Here is a 22,401-nt window from a genome sequence, read left to right on the forward strand (position 1 = left end):
ATACCTTTAGCCAGCAATTCCATCCTGGGAGTTCATCATATAGACATACTTGCATGAATAGATTATTTACTTTTTTAAAAAGCAAGGTGAAGAACATTATGTATTAGTTTCCTGTCTTCTGCATAAAAACATGTGAACAAATGTTTGCTTATGTATGCATAAAGAATTTCATATATATGAAATTTTTAAAAAGTTACTTCTGAAGGACAGATGAGAATCAGGAGTAGGAGACTTTTATATAACTTAATATAATTTTAGTATAACTTTTAAAAATATATTTTTAGAGGAGGGAGGAACATTGATGTGAGAGCAATACATTGGCTGCCTCCTACATGCCCTCTATCAGAAATTGAGCCCACAACCCAGGCATGTGCCCTGACCAGGAGTCAAACTGGCAACCTTTTGATTTACAGGACAATGCCCAAGCAACTGAGCCACACTGGCCAGGGCCATATGTGTGATTTTTAATCATCTGAAAGTATTACCTATTCTGTTCCAAAAATATTGATCTGTAATCTTGCATTTTTTTGGTATTGTCATTGTCTCATTTTGGTACCAAGGTTATATTGGTCTAATACAACCAGTTAGGAAGTTCCCTCCTCCTCTATTTTCTGAAAGTTTCTGTAAATTGGTGTTTTTCTTCTTTAAATGTTTAACAGAATTCACCTGTGACACCATCTGGGCCCAGAGTTTGCTTTGTGGGAAGGTTTTCATAATAAATTCAATTTCTTTAGTAGATAGAGGGCTATGGCCGGCAGCTTCTAATGGCTCCTGTCTCGATAAACAATTCATTGCCTCTCAGTTCCCAATTAACCCTTCTTGCTTTGCAGTAATGAACAGAATTCCATTAAGCATCTGTGCTTTGCAGTGAGCACAATGATAAGCTTTCTCAGTTAGACGGCATTGGAGAGGCAGTGGTCAGTGGTATGGCTGTGAGGACATCCAATGGAGATTTTCCCCAGCCATGTGGGTCCAGTACGTATGGTCCCTTGATAACCTTGCATCCTCCGTCTGGCTCAGCAATAATTTTTCCATGAACCTCTCAACAGGGAAATTGGTACCCTGAAGATGGAGGTATAGCCTGGGGAGCGGAGGAATACCGGAGACTGAGATTTGAACATGTTAAGTTGGAGATGTTTATTAGAGATCCCAATGGAGATGTTCAATAGACTGTCCTATCTAAACTGTCCACAGTGTTGAGAATTACCACTTCCACCTTACAAAAGCTCACCACCTGGTTGCATTATATTCCTTCTGGTTGTGTTATTCCTCATTATCTACATACACCTTTTATTTACTTCTTGTCTGTCCCTCAAACTCTAAGTTTCACGAGGTGAGAGACTAGTTCATTCCTGTGTCCCTATTGACTAGTACATAGTACATTCTCAAAATTATTTGTTGAATGGGCCTCTGAAAACGATATGGACCTGAACATTTGATGACGGATGTTAATGCACCTGGGCAAAGACAGGCCGCAAACCCTTTTACGTTCATTATGGCAGTGGTTCCCAAACTTTTCTGCACATTGGAAGCACCTCTGGAGCTTCAAAAGGACTGATGCCTGGCTCCACCCCTAGAGATTGTGATCTAATCGGTCTGAGGTGTGATCTGGGTTTTGGGATTTTTAAAACATCCTGAGGTGATTATAATGTGCAGGTTGGACCTAACATAAACTGATGAACAAAGAGACAGAGAAACATCGAACAGACCGTCAAACCTCAGAGGGAAGGCAGGGGAGGATGGGCCAGGGAGGGGTGGGGGAGAGTAAGGGATCAACCAAAGAACTTGTATGCATATTAAGTATAACCAATGAACACAGACAAGAGGGGGGTGAAGGCCTGGCTGGGGGCGGGGGCAGGCTGGGAGAGGACAATGTGGGGAAAAGGGGACATAAGTAATATTTTCAACAATAAGGAATAAAAAATGTAGTCTTTGCATGATCATTACTTGGCTATTAACTATACAGGAAATAAAACCCTCCTGGAATTTCATTTCCTTCATTATGTTGCCTCTCTTTTGCCTGGATCAACTATCCATGGTTCTTCCTCTTGTTGCCGATTTCAGTGGTCAGTCCAGGGTTAGATGTTTCACAAATAACTGTGTTCTCAGCAATGAGGTCTGGGATTCTAAGACAAATTTAATCCACAATAATGTGCAGATGTCCAATATGCCCCCTACAACAAATCCCATAAGTTGCTCTCTCCTACTTTTCAAATCCATCTCTTTCCCTCCATCCTCGCTTTGGCCATGCTCTACACTTACATTGACATGGCCTCCCTGCTGGTCTACCTCCAGCTTCAACTCACACTACTGCCAAAGGGATCTTTCTAAAAGCCTAAGTTGTTCAGATCATCTAACTTCTGGGACTCCCTAGTAGCGTCTTTAGTATGATGTTCAATGTCCTTCATAGTGGGCCCTACCTACCTCATCTAGCTGTATGACCCTGGGCAAATTCTCTAAGGACTCTAACTCAGTTTTCTCATCTGTAAAATGATGGCAATGGTAATAGATTGTAATATACCTACAGCCCTTAAAACTGTGTCTGTAACATATTAAGTGCTCTAAGAGGTTAATCTATTCCTTAAACACTCCTTCTACAGTAACATTTATGGGGAAAATAGGTTCCAACCACTCCCACCACCACCCCCTCTGGGAAGTAGAGCAAGGACAGACTTGAATCAGAATTCTCACTCCACTACTTTCTAGTTTTGAGGTTTTGGGTAAGTCAACCGCTCAAATATAAAAAAGGAATAATAACTACAGAGAAGGGCTGTTTTCTCCTCTTATCTTTGCTTGGTGAAATATTATTCAGCCTTCAAAGTCTAGCCCAAGGTCATTTTTCAAAGTACCTCCTCCAGCTAACCACCGCTACTACCTGCCTCATGATATCCCTTTTGGAGCTTCCACACACCCTACATGGGAACATAGTTCACTGAGCTGGTTATTCAGATTGGCCTTTCCTTTTTTCACACAGTGAGCTTCTAGAGAAAGGGCTCACATTTCATTAACCTTTAACCTTAAAGACCAGTACAAATAGGGGCTTCAAATATATCAGCCAAGTGAATAAATTAAACTACTCAAGGCCCAGTGAAAATGGCCATTTTCTGAGATTCCACAGCACTGCCTTCACACTTCCACCACACATTGCTTTGTATTAGTTATTTGTGTATTTTCTCCACTAGGAGAAATACTGTAAGTTCAATACCTTGAACTGCTAGTATTATCTTTGTTCTCTTCTCCCACTGAATAAATGACGTGACTGATCGAATTAAAGAATATTTCAATCTCTCTGGTCTATTCCTTTCAGATCATTCCCAATGATGCATACATATATAAATCTCAACTTAAGAAATATCTGATAGCTTAGTTAAGCCAAAAAATATACCAAGGAAATCAAGATAACTAAAATGTATCAAAAACCTTAATATTGACACTAAACAAACAACTTTTAAGGTGGACAAATAATTTTATTTTGTGCATGCAAATACATGTCAAGTACTGCAAACTTTTTCCATCAATTTTCTCTCAAACACTGAAAATCATGATGCTCTATTCTGTGAACAGCCAAAGCTAATATCTCTTCACTTCAGTCCTACAGAAAAAACACACAGAATTCACTCTTCGCTATTCACTACCATCACAACCCTCATTGTTCCATCTCTGCCCTCCCCCCATATACAGGCCTTATAAGTCCTAGCCTTCCCCCACTTAATCCTATTCCTATAGCACAAAGGGAAACATTACAATTTGGAAATTCAAATTGAAATAAATGGAATAGAATTTATTCCCATATATATTCCCCATTTCATTGTACAGAATTATTTTAAATTATAGTTTTAAATAGAAGCTGAGTATATGCCTTAAAAATGAGCATTAAATCCATCTTAGAGATGGTGCCTGCTTTTTACATGATGGGTGTACACCATCTTTAATTTCATTTACATTTCAATCGAACAATAGATTTGCAAAGAAAATGTCTAATACAGACGTAAAAATATTCACACTAGAGCTTCACAATCGGTTGTACAATTGACAAACAGGCCTCTTTTCCCAAACTTTCCAGCTAAGCAAATTTATAAAATGTAATCAATGCAACAAGAAAAACATTTCTCTTTCACTTCCAGGGAAAAGAATATGCAATAAACAGTATAAATGCAGACAGCAGTTGCTGTAAGCTAACCACGATACTCCCAAGTGGCTGTACAGTGGATATGTGCAGTACAAATAAAAGCCACATGTGTTGTATCACAACTACAGTATAATTGTTTGCCCAGCTAAGAGAATGCATGCACTTCCATGCCTTGGGTTATAAAGTGAGGCCTAATTCTTGACAGATCGATGGAATATATGCAAATGACCTTGTCTTTTGGCAGTACTAAGTGCAGCCAGTGTCTGTGTTCCACTGGTTTGAAGATATTTTTAAATTTTTATTTAAAAAAACCACAACTGCCAATTTTGAATTGGGGGAATAACTGCTCTTGGAGTAAAAATAAGACTCCACTCAAATGTAGAGTGCTCTGATCAGTGGCCTTGACACTTTGTATTCCCTCGCCAGCAAAGGGATACAAAGAAACCGCTAGTATAAAGGAGTAACTAGCAAATTTATTCAATTTATCCAGAAAACGGGATACTCCTTGAGCATATTCATTTTTGTTCTGCTTGCAGAAGGGGTTCTTATGTAGGAGTTACAGTAAGTGATCCCATCAACACTCTTCATTCTCTAAAACATAAGACAAGTTCTTCCAGTTAACTAATACATAGTTGCAGTGTAACTTTCCCCTGTAATGACTAGTCACCAATACTGGTGACAGTCTGCTCAAAAAATGACTCAAAGAAACTAGGGAAGAAATATTCAGATTCGAAGTTGAAATCACATGCTGAATCTGATCATCACAAATTCCACCCATTAACAAGATAACCATGACTTTAACATCTAAAATGCAAAAAACAAACAAACAAAACAAAAAACAAACCAAAAAAATACAAGTTAGATGATTTTTAAAACAATGTTTTCAAATGTTTAAATAATCCCATTTTAAATTCCTACAAACTGCTGTGCATCCTGTAATTTTCTCAAGGTAGCATGTAAAATTGGAATGTGCTTTATGTAACAGGGTGGGGCAAAAGTAAGTTTACAGTTGTTCACAGATTTCTATGATCAACTGTGAGCTTACTTTTGCTCCACTACTTAGAACTTGAAATTTGAGTGAAAGTGACTAGATCCACACAAATGGACATTTTCAGCCCTAGATTAGGAGGTTTCTTTCATTCTCTTGTGAGAATAAATAGCTTCTATGAAAAAATCAGGGCCACTGACCCAATGAAGTACCTTCTCTTGAAAATACAATACACAACTTTCATGCATGACATTGGTATATCAGGTGGTATTGAAAGATGAAGTCATGGCAGCAAAGACAAGGAAATCTGCTTTGTTCAGAAATACATGTGTAACTTTCTCAGAATTTACCAAATGAAATTAAACAACAAAAGAGAAATACTGATGCTACATTCACAGTATCTAAATGAGGCACATGGACTTCAGAATGGGACTTAGAAGTTGAAAAACATAAACAGTGGAAAAACAAAACCCAACAAAAACAAACAAAACACCATTTCCCACTTTCCAGATCTCAGACTACTGTTTTCTAATTACAGCATAGGTAACACATGCAGTTTAGTTACCAATATTATAAATTTCTTCTCCGATTGCTTTATATCCTTTGATTTCTAACATATATACATCACATGTTGGTAAAAGGGTCAAATGACAAGGACTGCCCCCAATTTTAAAAAGTCACATCTTATGTCTGATTTGTGTTTTTTCTTCTATGACATCAGCAGGTACCATTTTGAAGAAGGATCAGATAAACTGAACTTTCTTCTAAAGTGGCAGAGAACCAATGTCTTTACTTCACATTAAACCCATGAGAAACAAGATGGCTACTACATAAAAAATACCATACAGAATAATCCCACACAGAAACAATTCCTATGTTGTTAGTGAGAATGAGAGAAAGTTTTTAAGATCAGGGAGTTATTGTTTTATGGGATCACCTGCTGCAAGACAAGCATTATTTTAATATTAATGTTCTGAGACATACCAATAAGGTTGGCAGGTATATAAAATACACTGATGCAAATGTAATTTCACTGGACAAGTAGGCAAACACCTAAGCAGTTTATCCCAACCCCCTCCAGAAGAGCACAACCACGTTTCAAAATCTTGATTTTAAAATTAAAAAGATATGGTTAAATACACAAGATCAATTTATGTAGTATATATCCACCCTCAGAGCGTGCTGAAGATGTTTTGCGTAGTTCTGTTGCACAGAGGGTTCTTTCCCTGAGGGCACATAAGGAGCTCTCGAACTGTTAATAGGTCTCTATTTTGTAACAAAATAGCAATTTTTAAATCTTAAAAAAAAATACATTACCTTCAACATGGAAGATCTCACTATTTAAATATCCATGAAATAGACATTATGGTTTGCATATCCTTTTTGGAAACACAAACAGCAAATAAAGTACATTGGAAGCATTTCAAATGTAATAAGCGCATATTTATAGAAAGGTTCTGATATAAATTATATAACAATCATGTTCCTGTAATATCCTAGGCTAATTTATAATGTCAGAAATAAGTTAATGTAACATGGTTTAAAACTCTTGTTCCTATGCATTTCAGGTTACAGAGTGAAATAAATAAAATGTCTTTGTAGGGATAGGGAGCACTGGCCATGGCAAAAAAGTACAGTACTAATAACCGAAGGAAACTAAGTCAAGGCTACTGTGCTGTTATGTTACAAACATCTTCATACAGTTGAGTATTAAATAAATGTGTAAGATCTTCCATACTGACACCAGAATATCAAAACTACCCCTTTGTTTCTCAGGTATATTTACAACTTATCAGTCACCTTATGAGCATGTTCATTAAGACAGGTATCAAACACCAGTATTTACTCATTCTGATCAAGAAATTTCAGGGAAATGTGAACCCTCCCGCCCCTGGAAATGCGCACAAAACTTTTTATCAAAATCTTATCTGATACAATGCTGTGGTTTTGTAAAACAACTAAATAGCTCAGACGACCAATAACATGATCCTGTTTAAGCATTTTGCTAGCAGGAAAAGCCCTTACATACAGTACACCTGGTGAAAGATCAGCTTGGCTTAAAATATTCCAGTACAATTTTCAGAGTAAACAACTTCACAGAAGTTAATTAAAAAAATAGTAATAAAAGTCAAACTAATCTTAAAGAAATGGGGGAAAACAAACCATAGGTAAGATCACCAGGAAGGAATGCCCAACTTTTGCTTTCACATGTTGACTGAAATTTAGGTTTCAATAAAATACCTCCAAAAAATCTGGGGTATGCCTAGTTGAATATACTGCATACTTTCAGATGCCAAGTCAAAACACTTTCAGTCACATGTTAGCAGGGCAGAAATTATTCATGTTTTTAAGTATGAATAAAGGTTAGCCAATGTTCTATTATTACATGGTTCGTAGTCTTATCAACCTAACAGTAAAAAAAAAAAAAAAAAAGGAAAAATTAAACCCCAACATCAAGTAACAATAAACAATATTTAACCAAGATAATGCAATGAACATCCAAAATAATTAGTTTAAATTAAAAACCCAGCAATACCATCTTGTTAGTCAGTGCAAACGCTACATACAGGGTTTTCTCAAGAAAGCTGAAAGCACCTGATTCTTTTGCCAAGTCATCAGAATCAATAATGTACAGGCTTAAATCTGCATTTTAAAAAACTGCCATTACATTAGTGCATAATTTATCAAAATTGTAAAAACGATTCTGCATAACTTAGGAGAATTTAATATCTAGTACATCAGCTGAAAGACTTAGGCACTTGGTTATATATTTAATTACTTCAACAAGTAGCCTGTGTATAAATATTAACAAAGCAGAAACTATTATTGAAAAATGGAAAATTAAAAAAAATTTAAATGCTACAGATAAAAGCACTGCACCACAATCCTACATATAATGCAGTAAAGAAAGCTAGTATATAACCCTGCAAAATTCTATGGTAAGAACATCTAACTCCACTCTTCAAAGTAAAAAACAAAAATAAAAAAATCCATGCAAAGTCCCATGAAAAAGATAAATAAAGCAGCTGGAATGAGATGGAAATTTCTCTTAGTGAAACATAAAATAGAAATAAATAAGTTAATTAAGTCTACTTTCACTAGATGTATCATTGTAGGATCCTGCTAGTTTAATAACTGAGTTGTTAATTTTCTATAGAAGCCATTTAAAATAGGAAATGGCTCAGTTACTGCACCGGATTGCTACAAACTCATAAAAAGCTGCTTGAAGCTTAAGTTAAATGTCCAAATTCCAATCACTTCTGGAAAGTGAACATGTTACACCCTAGTAAATTTTCTTTTTTTCTTTTTTCATAATGCTAATGCAAGAGGGCTTGAAGTATCAAAGAGTCCACAGGAACTGGATGCCCCCAGTAATATCTTTTTTTTAAAAAAAATATACATTATATAATATATATTATATATATATATATAAAAAGCTAGTGTAAATGCTTCCATGGTATGGTCACAAATTTGAAAGATGAATCTCCTTTCAGCTGTTAACCATCTTCCCATTTGCAACAACAGGTTTTAAAAAGTCATTTTTATCTTCAGACATAACATGAGTTTTCAGAATGAGGTTGCCAACGCTGACAGATGTGGTGATGGGGAGGCAACTTGCATTGCTAATGGACACTGGAAGTGGCTGGCTAAAGCAAGCCGTTACTGGCAGAATTGTTTTTTGCTCCTCCCTGAGAAAAAAATAAATGACATTGAAAACAAATTAGCTTTACTTAATACATATGTAAAAAGTTATACCAAACTTTAAGAGCCTCTAGCAAAGGCATGTCTTTAACACTAAAAAGTATCAGAGATCACTAAAAATGTCCCATTTTTCCAATAATTAAAATACTGGTTAATTTCAGACCAACAAACTTTCAAGCTTAAGATTAGCCCATATTTTTTATAGTAATTATACACAGTGGCAATATTAAAACCAAGTTCTCTTACCAAGATTTTTAAAAAGGGAAACCCTTCATATAGGTTTTAACTCTCCCTTTTGTAGTTTATAAGATTAGCTATCAGACTGAGGAGTATAACCTGATGCTAAAGCACAAAGACTAATTTTTATCCCAAGAAAAAGTAAATTTCAGGTTACTAAAATGGACTACTTTGTTAGTTCAAATTTAGTTCTTCTCTCCTAAAAATCTAGACTGACCAAAATCATTGCCAATTACATAAGGTCTTCCCCTCACAGGATAAAAAAAGAGTCAAAAATGAATTAAACACCACATCTATTTCACTTTAAATATTCATGGTTATGAATTTTCTGTCTAACACTCACAGAATCACATGGTCTTCACCTAAACTCTGTCTCTTCTGCTCCAGTGGCTCCTTTTGGTGCGGTTGGACTGGATGCCCATTTTCCACTGCAGTTCCATTCAGCAACTGATCATTTTGAGAAGTGATACCAAGTTGTATATCCAGGATCTCCTAAGAAAATGAAGTGTTAATCCTTCAGTATGAAAGTATTTTATTTTAGTTGCCAATGGAATAAAGCCTTCTAAACATCCACCTGTATTACTTACTTCAATTTGTTCACTCTGTCCATCAGGTTCATCAGTGTCAAGTGCCGAAAGCTCTAATTCAATATCCCTATCAGGCTTAGTATCAGTTGCATCTTCTGTATAATCACTCTGTAATGTAAAAAAAATAACGATTTTATACCTGTGGAAACTAGGGCTTCCCTTTTAAATTTAAGTGGGAATCCCAATAATTGATCTAAAAAATTATTTAAGAAATCTGGGACGACAATTTTATTGTTACTGTTAAGTTTTAAAAGCAAGCATATAAGAAAAAGGCACACTAAAGTGCACAGAGTAAAGACAGAAACCTACGCACAGCAACAGCAAACAACAAATACATTTAAGCATGAAGCTGGTAGGTTCAGTTTCTTTACCTCTCCATTTCTCAATTCAATTTCCTTGCTTAGTAGATTTAAGGTAAGGTGACGGCCTTCATCCAGGGAATTCCACTTCTGTTGCATGGCCAGAGCATTGGCCTCCCTCTGAAGAAGCAATGAGTTACTCTTGGCCTAGAGGGGGGTGAAAAAGTAAAGTTAGCTTCCAACCACCATTCTATTTTTCAAAAACTCAAAGCTGAGTGACACAGAACCTACCTGCTGAAGTTCAATGCTTAAAAGGTCTCCAGTACTGGAATGCTTTCTATGACAAGATAAATCAGTAACAATGAATCTGTCCCTTTAAAGAGAAACATGTTTATTGTAATAAAAGTAAAATAAGTGAAGCAGCTAAAGCAGTAATAACTATATTCTACATATGTTTTATGTAACAGATCAATCCTGAAAATCTCAGTCATAATTCCAAATGTAAAAGTAAATATTTTTTTCAGAAATTTGTTACATAGTTAAAACTAGCAAAGCACATTTTATGAATAATTGGGGATAGAATCTGTACTCTGAGGATATATACAGTCTGAGAATAGAAAATCCTCAAGAATTAAAGAGTAACCTTACCGTTCAATATAGTGTGCTGATGATGTGGACTCACTACCATAAGAACTCCACCTTGAATCAACAGCATTGACATAAGGGACATAATCTACAGAAATGTATAAAGAAACAATGATCAGAAAAGTAAAAAATCAGTATCTATATGTGAATAGATAATTTTTTTAAGATTTACTTATTATTATTATTATTTTAAATATGTGTGGTTTTTTTTATTTCAGAGAGGAAGGGAGAGGGAGAGATAGAAATATCAATGATGAGAGAGAATCACTGACTGACTGCCTCCTGCACACCTGTGACTGGGGATTGAGCCTGGAACCCAGGCATTTGCCCTTGACTGGAATCGAACCCAGGACCCTTCAGTCAGCAGGCCGACGCTCTATCCACTGAGCCAAACCAGTTAGGGCATGAATGGGATACTTTTAAAAAAAAGATCCATATTTTATCCAACGAGCCATGTTCTCTTGGCTAAACCATTTAATTCTGAGTTTCCTGTGGTTGTTAAACTGAGGATTAAAATAAAATGCTAAAGCCACTCCATCAACACAGGGAAGCAGCCAAAATGCGGAGACAAAGAACATGTCACGAATGAAAGAAATGGAGGAAAGCAAACTACTGGACATAGAGTTCAAAACCACACTTATAAGGTTACTCAAGAATCTTCTAGAAACCGCCGAGAAACTTGATGAGACCTACGAGGAGCTTAGTGAGACCTTCAAAAACCTTAATAAGAATGCCAAAAAAATGGAAAAGGACCAGCCAGAAATTAAGCATACACTGTCTGAAATAACGAATATACAGAAATTCAACTCTAGATCAAAGGACCCCAAGAATCAAACCAAAGATCTGAAATATGAGGAAACAAAAAAACACCCAACCAGAAAAACAACAAGAAAGAAGAATCCAAAAATATGAAGATAGTGCAAGGAGCCTCTGGGACAACTTTAAGCGTACCAACATCCAAATTATTGGAGTGCCAGAAGAAGAGAGAGAGCAAAATATTGAAAACCTATTAGAAGAAATAATGACAGAAAACTTTCCCTACCTGGTGAAAGAAATAGACTTACAAGTCCAGAAAGCACACAGAACCCCAAACAAGAGGAATCCAAAGAGGACCACATCATAATTAAAATGCCAAGGGCAAAGGACAAAGAGAGAATCTTGAAAGCAGCAAGAGAAAAACAGTTACCTACAAGGGAGTACCAATACGAGACTGTCAGCTGATTTCTCAACAGAAACTATGCAGGCCAGAAGGGAGTGGCAAGAAATATTCAAAGTGATGAACAGCAAGAACCTACAACCAAGATTACTCTACCCAGCAAAGCTATCATTCAGAATTGAAGGTCAGATAAAGAGCTTCACAGACAAGAAAAAGCTCAAGGAGTTCATCACTGCCAAACCAGGATTATATGAAATGCTGAAGGGTATTCTTTAAGAAGAGGAAGAAGAAGAAGAAGAAGAAAAAGTAAAGATAAAAATTATGAAGAACAAAATGACAACAAATACGTATCTACCAACAAGTGAATCTAAAAATCAAGTGAATAAAAAATCTGATGAACAGAATGGACTGATGAATATAATAGAATCAGGGACATAGAAAGGGAATGGACTGACAATTCTCAGGGGGAAAGGGGTGTGAGGGGTGCGGGAAGAGATTGAAGAAAAATCTTACACCTATGGATGAAGACAGTGGCAGGGGGTAAGGGCATGGGGTGGGGTGGGGAATTAGATGGAGGGAAGCTATGGGGGGGGGGGGGGGGAGGAACACCTGTAATAATCTGAACAATAAAGATTTATTTAAAAAAAATGCTAAAGATAACAACAAAACAAAAAAATGCTAAAGAAAACTTTATCCTTTGCAACAGCATGGATGGACCTGGAGAACATTATGCCAAGTGACATAGGCCAGTTAGAGAAAGATAAGTACCATATGTGGAATTTAATGAACAAACTGAGCTACCAAGCAAAACAGAGATAGACTCATAGATAAAGAGCAGGCAGACAGCCTGGGGGATGGGAGATGGGAGGAATTGAGGGGAAAAAAAAAGAGAGAGAGAGGGATAAAAAAAGAGAGAAAACTCATGGACACGGACAACAGCATGGTAATTGTGGGGTGGGGGGTAGAAGTGGAGGTGAAAGAGGGCATAAAGGTGATAAATGGTGATGGGAAAAAATAAAATAAATAAATAAAATTTCAAAAACCAGGGCTGCCCTAGCCAGTTTGGATCAGTGGACAGAGCGTCGGCCTGCAGACTGAAGTTCTGAGGCCTGGGTTCAATTCTGATCAAAGGCACGTGCCCGGGTTGCCAGCCGGATCCCCAGTGGGGGATGTGCAGGAAACAGCCGATCAATGATTTTCTCTCATCATTGATGTTTCTATCTCTCTCTCCCTTCCTCTCGGAAATCAATAAAAAATATATTAAAACAAAACAAAAACAACAAAAACCACTGTGCTTGAGTATATCAGGTGAGGTATCAGTTAAATGGGTTACCTGATATGCTGATGGGCTTAGTCGCACTTCCTTGGGAAGCAGTGGCCTGGACAGGGTCCGTGGTATGGTAACCTGTACGGGAAGATCTGGAAATTGCACCCCATTTTGAGATGATAGGTCCATCACTAAAAGGAATTATTGGGTCTTCTTCTTTTGTCCTTCTCTGAGTTTCAAATAAATGTACTCTTCTCTTAACATCGCCACTGTCTAGGTCCTGCATAAACCAAAGAAAATCAGTAATAGGATTATTGGCAATTACTTTAGCTAGTATTGCAATCACATGCTTTCAAAAGACATGTAATTAAGTTTTCTGCTAAATTCAACACTAGCTGTAGATCTTAATGACAATCCAACATCTATTTTAAACCACCGAACTGGGCTCAGATAATTTAAACATTAAATTCAATTTAGTTCAGACTTACAGCAACAATGAAGATAAAAGTATTCAAACATTCTAAAACCTAAGTCAACATGCATAACAGCCTCCCAGCCCCTAGAATCATACCATTAACACAGCATTTGAATTAGCAATCACATCTCTGGGCTCTGAATCAATGACATTTATACAGGAGCCTATGGTGCCACAAGACCAGGGAGAATAATGGGAAAGATGGTCTTCTTCAAATTTTGTCCCACTCACACTGTCAGAGAGCTGATTAAAAAATAGAAAAAGGCACAGCCAATTAGTAAAAAACTTAAATTTATACACTTGTAACTAATATTAAGCAACTACTATAGAATACAGAGGACCTCATAGTGAATAACTAAACCTTCAGTGACTAAAAAAACTGTCATAAATAACACATAGTATTTTTACTACTTGTCTTTATATTATTTAGTAATAGAAAACAGAATGTCTTCTCCTTTTCCTTTAAGTGCTCATAAGGAATCCCTGACTGATACTATTAAAACCAATCAACAAATCATTTGCAGCATGCTTCTAACATAAGGTGCTCCAGAAAAAAAAAGGAAACAAACATACACATAGATTACAGTCCATGTCCTAAAGTAGTTTATCATTTTGAGAAAAGGATAAGGAAATAAGGAAACATAACTGATAAACCATACAGTATTAAATAAAGGACAAAAATAATGCAAAGAAGGCTCTGGATCTAGAAGGGGAAGTGGATAAATTTTAGAGAGACTATAAGGATAACTGTAGAACAAGAATACTAAAGTTGAAAGAATCATTAAATCTAGTTTATTAATTAAATAGATAAGAAAACTCAAGGCCAAAAAGATTAAATTACTTATCCCAGGTCATATTACTAATAGCAGATCTGAGTCTCAGGGAAATACTTTCTAAAGCATAGTATAAAAAATGTAAATCCAGTTTTCTATTATTAAGCAAGTGGCAAATCTTTCACTCAGTTGTCAAGATGTTTACCTGTTCTTAAGAAGTCTAAGTTTGATGAAAAAAATTTGGATCTAGTTTAAAAATTCAGTAGTTTATTGCAATATTCATGGATGGGCCCTGGCTGGGTTGCTCAGTTGCTTAGAGCATCGTTCTGATACACCAAGATTGCAGGTTTGATCCCCGGATAGGGCACATACAAGAACCAACCAATGAATGCATAAGTAGATGGGTCAACTAATCTCTGTTTCTCTCTCTCCTTCCCTCTCTAAAATCAACAAATACAAAGTATTTTTTTAAAGTTAAAAAAAGAAAAAAGAAATGTTCATGGATGAAAATAGTTGATGTCTAGGATTACTTCAAAATAATCCAGTAGGAAGAGTGGGTACAAATAAGGTTCACTGAGTTGATAACTGTGGAATCCAGGTGAGGGCACATGGGGTTTATTATACTATTCTCTCTACTTTTGTTTGAAAGTTTTCATAAGGAAGAGACTCAAAAAACTTTTTATATTAGAAACTCTAGGGATGGGGAATAAACTAGAGGAGTTTTTTTAAAATGGTGTGTTTAAATATAAAAGTACTAAAAACACCAAAATAGATTGAAATGACTCTGGTTTAAAAACTTGTTTTGTGATGACAAGAACAATAATTCATGATGTAAAACACCATGAATAATACAGTAGGCATTTCTGCACCTTTTGTAAAGTAGGGAAGAAATATCTCAGGTAGACCAAGATTCAAATCTCAGTTACTACTTATAGACTGAATTTATAAGTTGGGCAAATTACTTAATTTCTCTGGGTAGGATTCCTAACCTGAAAAATATGGATAACACCTACCTCCTAAGGTTTTTGTGAGAATTAAATAACATTATGTAAATGCTTAGTACAGTGCCTGGCACAAGTAGGTGCTTAATAAATGGCAGATATAAATGCTGTTATTAACAAAAACCATAAAAAATAATGAGAACTATACTGCTGAAAAGATTTTGAATTCTTGGTGAAAAAAGGACTATGTCTTAAAGGTCTTCAGTGTCTCACAAAATCTATCCATAATGCTTACAAATTTAACATGTGTTGAAGTAAATTCAGCTGCGAACCAAACCACTGCAAAATATCCACTAAAGCTAACCCTGGATTGAACGAGTGCTCTGAAGTCATTTGTTTGACCTATCCCTGCATCAAGTGATTGAAACCTTGCTTACGTCAGTGCGGAAGTCTACACTGAACAGAGGAGAAGGTGGTGTTGGAGACTGTGTTGCCACAGGAAGAGCTGGAGAGACAAGAGGTGCTTTCTGAGTGTGGTACTGTGCCCACTGTTCTGGCTTTCTTCTTATCTGCTCCTCGCAACTGGTCTTCAAATGACCACAAGGATCCTAAGGGGGGATAAAAGAAACAATCTTAATCATGTAGGGAACAGTAAATAAATTTAACTATATTCTGTGGGAATAAAGTAAACAATTTATTATATATTTGGGACAAAAAAACAATACAATAGGGAAGTCATCCTAGCCTATTCTCTACACAACTAAATGAAAGGGTCAAGGTATATTTAAGTAAAATCTGAGCACTCACTTTTGGGGTTTTGGAAAGTCATTTGTATGAATGTGGGGATACTGAAAGTAAACCCTATTCCTGTATTTTGAAGATTTCTTTTCACCTTCCCATCAGTTTCCTATCCAAACAACATTTACTGAGATTAATACGTATCAGGTCCAGTTCTAAGAGCTTTGTTTTTCTGATTTAATCCTCACAACAGCCTTATGAGGTAAGTACTACTATTATTCCCATCAAACAGATGAAAAAACTAACACAAAGAAGTAACTTCCATAAGTCACACAGTTAGTGAGTGGAGGAGTGAGGATATATACCTGGGTGGTCTGACACCACACATTGGGTTCTTAACCATTACACTTCAGCAGCATTCCTATTTCCATCATCACTTACTCTTGGTAAAGGCACAGTTGTCCTTGGTTCACTTGGTTGCTGACAAGCCACTGAATAATACCCATCTAAGGAGTTAAATCTTTCTCGCAAAGACGTCTGATAGACAGACGAGTGCATCACATCCATAGGAGGTAAAGAATTGCTTCTAATAATGTCATCTCGTTGGTACATAGGTGGACGCCAGATGCGCCTACTGTCGTACACAGGAGCATACATTCCAGAAGGTACTGGAGGAACTGGTCCATATGGCTGCGGAGGAGGAGGTTGGTAAGGAGAATTCATTCGATCCCGAGGGGAAAATGTACTGTAATGATCAGCATATGGCATGGAAGCAGGTGGGAGGGAGGACTCTGGAACATTATTGGACCTCACAAAGCGAGGAACACAGGGAGCCACACCAGCTGGTACCGTTGGAGGCGGTGGGTAGTATCCTTAAAAATTGGAAAGAGGAATATTTAATGTAATCTTAGTAAAATCCAACATTTTATAATGGTTTAAGTCTAAAGCAATCTTTAAATGTGGGAAATAAAATTAGCTTTGACCTTACTTTAGTTACCCCTGCTTTTGAAAGAAGCTACATCCTTTCAAGACACCACTATATGAAAATCATTAACATTCATTACTTTGTTAAACTGCTTTCTAAAAACACATGATAGAGCTATTAACAGATGGTTGGTAAATTTCCTCCTAGGGCATCTATTTTTGAATTAAGTAATTATAATTACATCTTCGATTCTTAGCCTTGTTGGGAGCTGAGGTTAAAATCTTTTTCAAAAGATATATAAGTTGTGTGTTGTCTTTCCAAAATTACACCTAAGTATATAAATCAAACATTTTACATATCATTTCCAGGGATTTACAGAACTCCCTGAAGCTCTTCTATGGACCCTATCTTTGATTCATAAGAATGACAATTTGCCGAAACCGGTTTGGCTCAGTGGATAGAGCGTCGGTCTGCGGACTGGAAGGTCCCGGGTTTGATTCCGGTCAAGGGCATGTACATTGGTTGCGGGCACATCCTCCGGTGGGGGCTGTGCAGGAGGCAGCTGGTCGATGTCTCTCTCTCATCGATGTTTCTAGCTCTCTATCCTTCTCCCTTCCTCTCTGTGAAAAATCAATAAAATATATTTTTTAAAAAAGAATGACAACTCTAAAACTATTTGTATGTAGAATTATATATTCTTAGGGCAAAAAAGAAATTTAGTGGTCATGAAGTCCGAAGGATTATTTTTTAAGTGCAAATATTCTAGATAGACATAAATTATTAACTTACTTATCTAAGGGCAGCAAATGTTATATTAGTTTCTTTTTTTCTTAGAACTGTCTGAAATTACTTACCTGTCTGTGGGTACTGTGGGACTTCAAAGGGTATCTGAGTTCTTGGATCTTGAAAATACTGAATGTTTTCAGAATGCTGAGGATATACTGGTACTCTAGTTATAAATGGGCTGGATTTTGGAGGCACAGAATTCAGTTCTGTTCCAACATTAGAGGGCCCAGCTGAGGTAGCTGCTACACTGCTTACAGGAGTCTTGGGTGGAGAACCAATTTTACTGGAGAGAAAATTTAACAAAAAGCAAATGATGAATCACTGTCTATGACTCTTTAAGTCTTCCTCAGTAGGCATTTTTTTGTAATTATATAGCAAAACAACTAATAGAAAGATACTTTAGGAATTTCCATAGTGATAAGGCAATGAATTTCATTGCTGCCTAATATTGCTAACTCACAGCAGCATCGTGACAGATCTGATAAGAACAAAAAGAAATACATGGGGGTGGGGTGGAGGGGGCAATGGTAAGATATGTACACATATAATACCTCAATAAAAAAAAATGTCAAAATGTAAAAAAAAAACCAAAAAAAGAAATACAAACAAATCCCAGGCACTAATGTGACCCATCAGTTTCTTTCCACTTGTTTTTTAAACAAAAGTTTTTCCTATTGAAAAATTTTAAAAATTCCTTTTCAATAAGTCCTCAACAGAAACAACATAGTCTACCAGTAGTATTCTTAGGGACAAAGAAGACAGACATGAAAAGGGTTGTTCTATTAAGAGTTAGCTTAGCTGAAATATAAACATACAGAGGAACAGCCATTTTGTTAACTGCTATCTCTCCAGGACTTAGAACAGTTCCTGGCACACAGAAGGCACTAAATAAACATTTGTTGGACAAATGAAATAGTTCTTTGCCACGTAGTAAATATCTGTTGGATGTACAAAACTCCAATGAAATAGCTACTCTTATTAAATTAACACAACATACTCAAACTTTTTATCTTTAAAAAAAAACACAAAAAAAAAACAGAGAAGGGAATGGAATGAAGTATACAAAGTGATGCAAAGCAAATGAAAAAAACAAACACAAAAACCAAAAACCCACAATGGATTTTCTTTGTTGAGTCACCACAGGACCTCATCATGGCTTTTAAGAAGTCAAAGTTTTAGCCCTGACCAGGTTGCGGGTTTAGCCCCCAGGTCAGGGCACATACAAGAATCAACCAATGAATGCATAAATAAGTGGAACAACAAATCGATGTCTCTCTATCTCCTTTCTTCTCCCTCTCTAAATTCAATAAATACAAATTTAAAATTTACAAATTTAAAAAGTCAAACTTTCCCCAGACAAGACAAAGCTAAAAGTGCATCACCACCAAAGCAGTATTAGGAGAAATGTTAAAGGGACTTCTTTAAGAATAGAAGAAAAAAAGATAAAAAATCCTATATAATAAAAGGGTAATATGCAAATAAGACCAAACAGCGGAATGACCGGTTCTATGACATGCACTGACCACCAGGGGGCAGACGCTCAACACAGGAGCTGCCCCCTGGTGGTCAATGCACTCCCACAGGGGGAGCGCCGCTCAGCCAGAAGCTGGGCTGACGGTGGGTGAGCACAGCGGTGGTGGTGGGAGCCTCTCCTGCCTCCGTGGCAGCACTAAGGAGTAGTGAGCCAAGCAGTAAGGAGCAGAGAGGTCCCAGACTGCAAAAGGGTGCAAGCTGGGATGAGGGACCTCCCCCACACCCGCACCCTTCCCCCAAGTGCACGAATTTCATGCACTGGGCCTCTAGTATGAATAATAAAGTGGCAATAACTACATATCTATCAACAATTACCTTAAGTATAAATAGATTAAATGCTCCAACCAAAAGACACAGGGTGGCTAAATGAATAAGAAAACAAGACCCTTCATATGTTGTCTACAAGAGACTCACTTCAGTTGGAAAGACACACACAGACCGAAAGTGAAGGAATGGAGAAAGATATTTCATGAAAATAAAAACAAACAAAAGCTAGGGTAGCAATACCTATACTAGACAAAACAATTTAAAACAAAGGCTACAACAAGAGATAAAGAAGGACCCAGCAATTCCACTCTGGGTATTTACCCGAAGAAACCCAAACACTAATTAGGAAAGAAATATGCACCCATATGTTCGTTGCAGCATTATTTATAACATCCAAGGTATGGAAGCAACCTAAGTGGCCCTCAATAGATGAATGAATAAAGAAGAAGTGGTACATATATACAATGGAATATTACTCAGTAAAAAAAAAAAAGAATGAAATCTTGCCATCTGCAGCAACATGGATGGACCCAGAAGGTATTATGTATGCTAAGTAAAATAAGTCAGATAGAGAAAGACAAATACCATATGATTTTAGTTATATGTGGAATCTAAAAAAAGCAAAAATAAATGAACAAACAAAACAGAAGCAAACTCATAGATACAGAGAACATTTTGATGCTTGCCAGATGGAAGGGGAATTGGGGTGATGGATGAAAAAGGGGAAGGGATTAAGAAGTACAAATTGGTAGTTACAAAATAGCCACGATCATGTAAAGTATATCACAGGAAATAAAGTCAATAATATTATAATACTGAATGCTGACAGATGGGGTGATCACTCTGTAAATTATATAAATATCTAATCACTATGTTGTACATCTGAAGCTAATATAATATTGTATATCAACTGTAATTGAAAAATTATGAAAAAAAAAGCCAAACGTTAGCAGAGCTTGACACGTGGTGACTCAAGGATATGATCTTATTAATGATACAGAAACTCAATACGCTGTATCTCAATTAGATTAGAAGGGTTTTCTCAAACTAGAGAAGCCCCTTTAAAGCTGGAGTAAAAACAACGAGGAGAATGTGCTGCCTTTAAGTCTAGCAGATGTTTACTTCTATGTGTAATTGGGTATTAAAATGTAGGAAATAAAGAACAGTGGAGTAATATTTGATAGAAATATATTGACTTAGACTTCAAAGATATTTTAGAGCTATATTTAGTCTTTGAAGTAAAATAAAGGCAACAAAGGAAATGAAAATTTCCTTATAACAAATAACACTGAGCAATTAGAATTCTAGGCAGTATGCTAAGTGTTTTTACATAGATTATCTGATCATTTCATATCAAAATGTTATATACTGTAAATATGGGTCAATACTTTGAGATGAAAAATTCTTACATGTATCAAGAAAAAGACATCAAAATCTATGACAAGGTTCATGGTCTCATGAAATCATGCAAGCTACCCCAACAATCCGGACGTAACGAAAAACCAGCTTTCAGTCAGACAGCTAGAGGACTGCGGCTGTGGAGGACTTTCAGGACTCTAGGCTCTCCTTTGCTGCAGCCCCTCTCATACATACACGCTCTTAGCTGTGCCCCTTCTATTGATGAAGCCCCTCCTTCCTAACTAGCCATAATTTTGGAACCAGCTCATTGCCTTAACCTCTGAGAATCTTTTCACAGTAACTCCCTGCAGAATCAGTTACTCTTTTTTTCATGTCCAAACACACTTGGAACACAACTCCATTACAGTACCTTTCACAATATATTATATATTATATCTGTCTCTTAGACTACACGAGAAGACCTTTAGAGGCAGGAAGTATATCCAATTCATTTTCATTACTACACCAGCTGGCCTGGTGTTTGGCACATAAAAGACCCATAATTCTTGATTGAATAAATATATGATTTATATTAATTTATTTTAAAAGTTTCCTCCTGGTCCATCATATTTAAAATGAGATATAATTTACCCTTTTAGAGTATGCACTTAAGTGATTTTTGGTATATTCACAAGATTATGCAACTATTACCATTATCTATTTTTGAAACGTTTTCATCAACCCCAAGAGAAACCTGTACTCATTAGTATTCATTCCCCATCCCCTTTTCTCCCAGCCCTAGCCCCTAGGAACTACTAATTTACATTCTGTCTAAATAGATTTGCCTATTCTGGACATTCAAATAAATGGAAATATACACTATGTGGCCTTTTGTATGTAGCTCCAATGTTGCTTCATTTATGTAAATGCTGTCTCTAAAATTATATCATCTTGTTTACAAGACAGAGATATATTATACATCTCATGTATTTTCAAGAGTGCCAAGAACAGAATTCAGAATGAGTGTGCAAGTAACATTAGCTAACTAGACAATGCTCTCTGATATATAATTTCTAAAATCTCCCCGAGGTAAAGAGTATAATGATCGTTTAATAAACATATTCCCCTATCACATGCTAACTACAGAAATAAAAACTATAAATGCTTACTTACCCATCATTTATTATATGAAATCACCAGCAGTTTACTGTGTACCTAGCATAAACCTAGCGTAAAGTTTTTTTCCTGGAAGGTATATACTAGATATAGGTAACAAAAAATCTGAACATGCTTTAACTCGGATTTTAAGATAAAAGAATACCAAAGCATGAAATTTTAGAGGTGGAAGTAACTTTTCAGATCATCTGGTGACTTAAGGAAATGATCTTAAAACCCCTTTACCAAATTAAATCTTATGCTGAAATCCAACAATAATGGAGGCAATAATAATAATAACAGAGCCCTAATGGGTTTGGCTTAGTGGATAGAGCGTCAGCCTGCAGACTCAAGGGTCCCAGGTTCGATTCCGGTCAAGAGCATGGCCGAAACCGGTTTGGCTCAGTGGATAGAGCGTCGGCCTGCGGACTCAAGGGTCCCAGGTTTGATTCCGGTCAAG

General features: G+C 36.5%; 1 protein-coding gene across 4 annotated transcripts in view; it reads right to left on the reverse strand.

Annotated features, from left to right (window-relative positions):
* Positions 1-3,754: 3,754 nt before the first annotated feature.
* Positions 3,755-22,401, reverse strand: part of RC3H2 (ring finger and CCCH-type domains 2) — a 44,764-nt gene continuing 26,117 nt past the window's right edge. For 3 of the 4 annotated variants that reach the window (XM_054727698.1, XM_054727697.1, XM_008155265.3), the window contains exons 11-21: positions 17,717-17,931; positions 16,379-16,809; positions 15,637-15,807; positions 13,582-13,728; positions 13,077-13,290; positions 10,591-10,675; positions 10,234-10,315; positions 10,015-10,149; positions 9,644-9,751; positions 9,400-9,548; positions 3,755-8,806 (exon numbers count right to left, since the gene is read on the reverse strand). In XM_054727698.1, the coding sequence (XP_054583673.1) occupies positions 8,608-8,806; positions 9,400-9,548; positions 9,644-9,751; positions 10,015-10,149; positions 10,234-10,315; positions 10,591-10,675; positions 13,077-13,290; positions 13,582-13,728; positions 15,637-15,807; positions 16,379-16,809; positions 17,717-17,931 (1,936 nt within the window). In that variant the 3' untranslated portion in view covers positions 3,755-8,607. The remainder of the gene's footprint in view (positions 8,807-9,399; positions 9,549-9,643; positions 9,752-10,014; positions 10,150-10,233; positions 10,316-10,590; positions 10,676-13,076; positions 13,291-13,581; positions 13,729-15,636; positions 15,808-16,378; positions 16,810-17,716; positions 17,932-22,401) is intronic. The other variant, XM_028130760.2, reaches the window with a different exon arrangement.

The sequence above is a fragment of the Eptesicus fuscus genome, chromosome 15 (genome assembly GCF_027574615.1).
Source record: "Eptesicus fuscus isolate TK198812 chromosome 15, DD_ASM_mEF_20220401, whole genome shotgun sequence".
Lineage (NCBI taxonomy): Eukaryota > Metazoa > Chordata > Mammalia > Chiroptera > Vespertilionidae > Eptesicus > Eptesicus fuscus.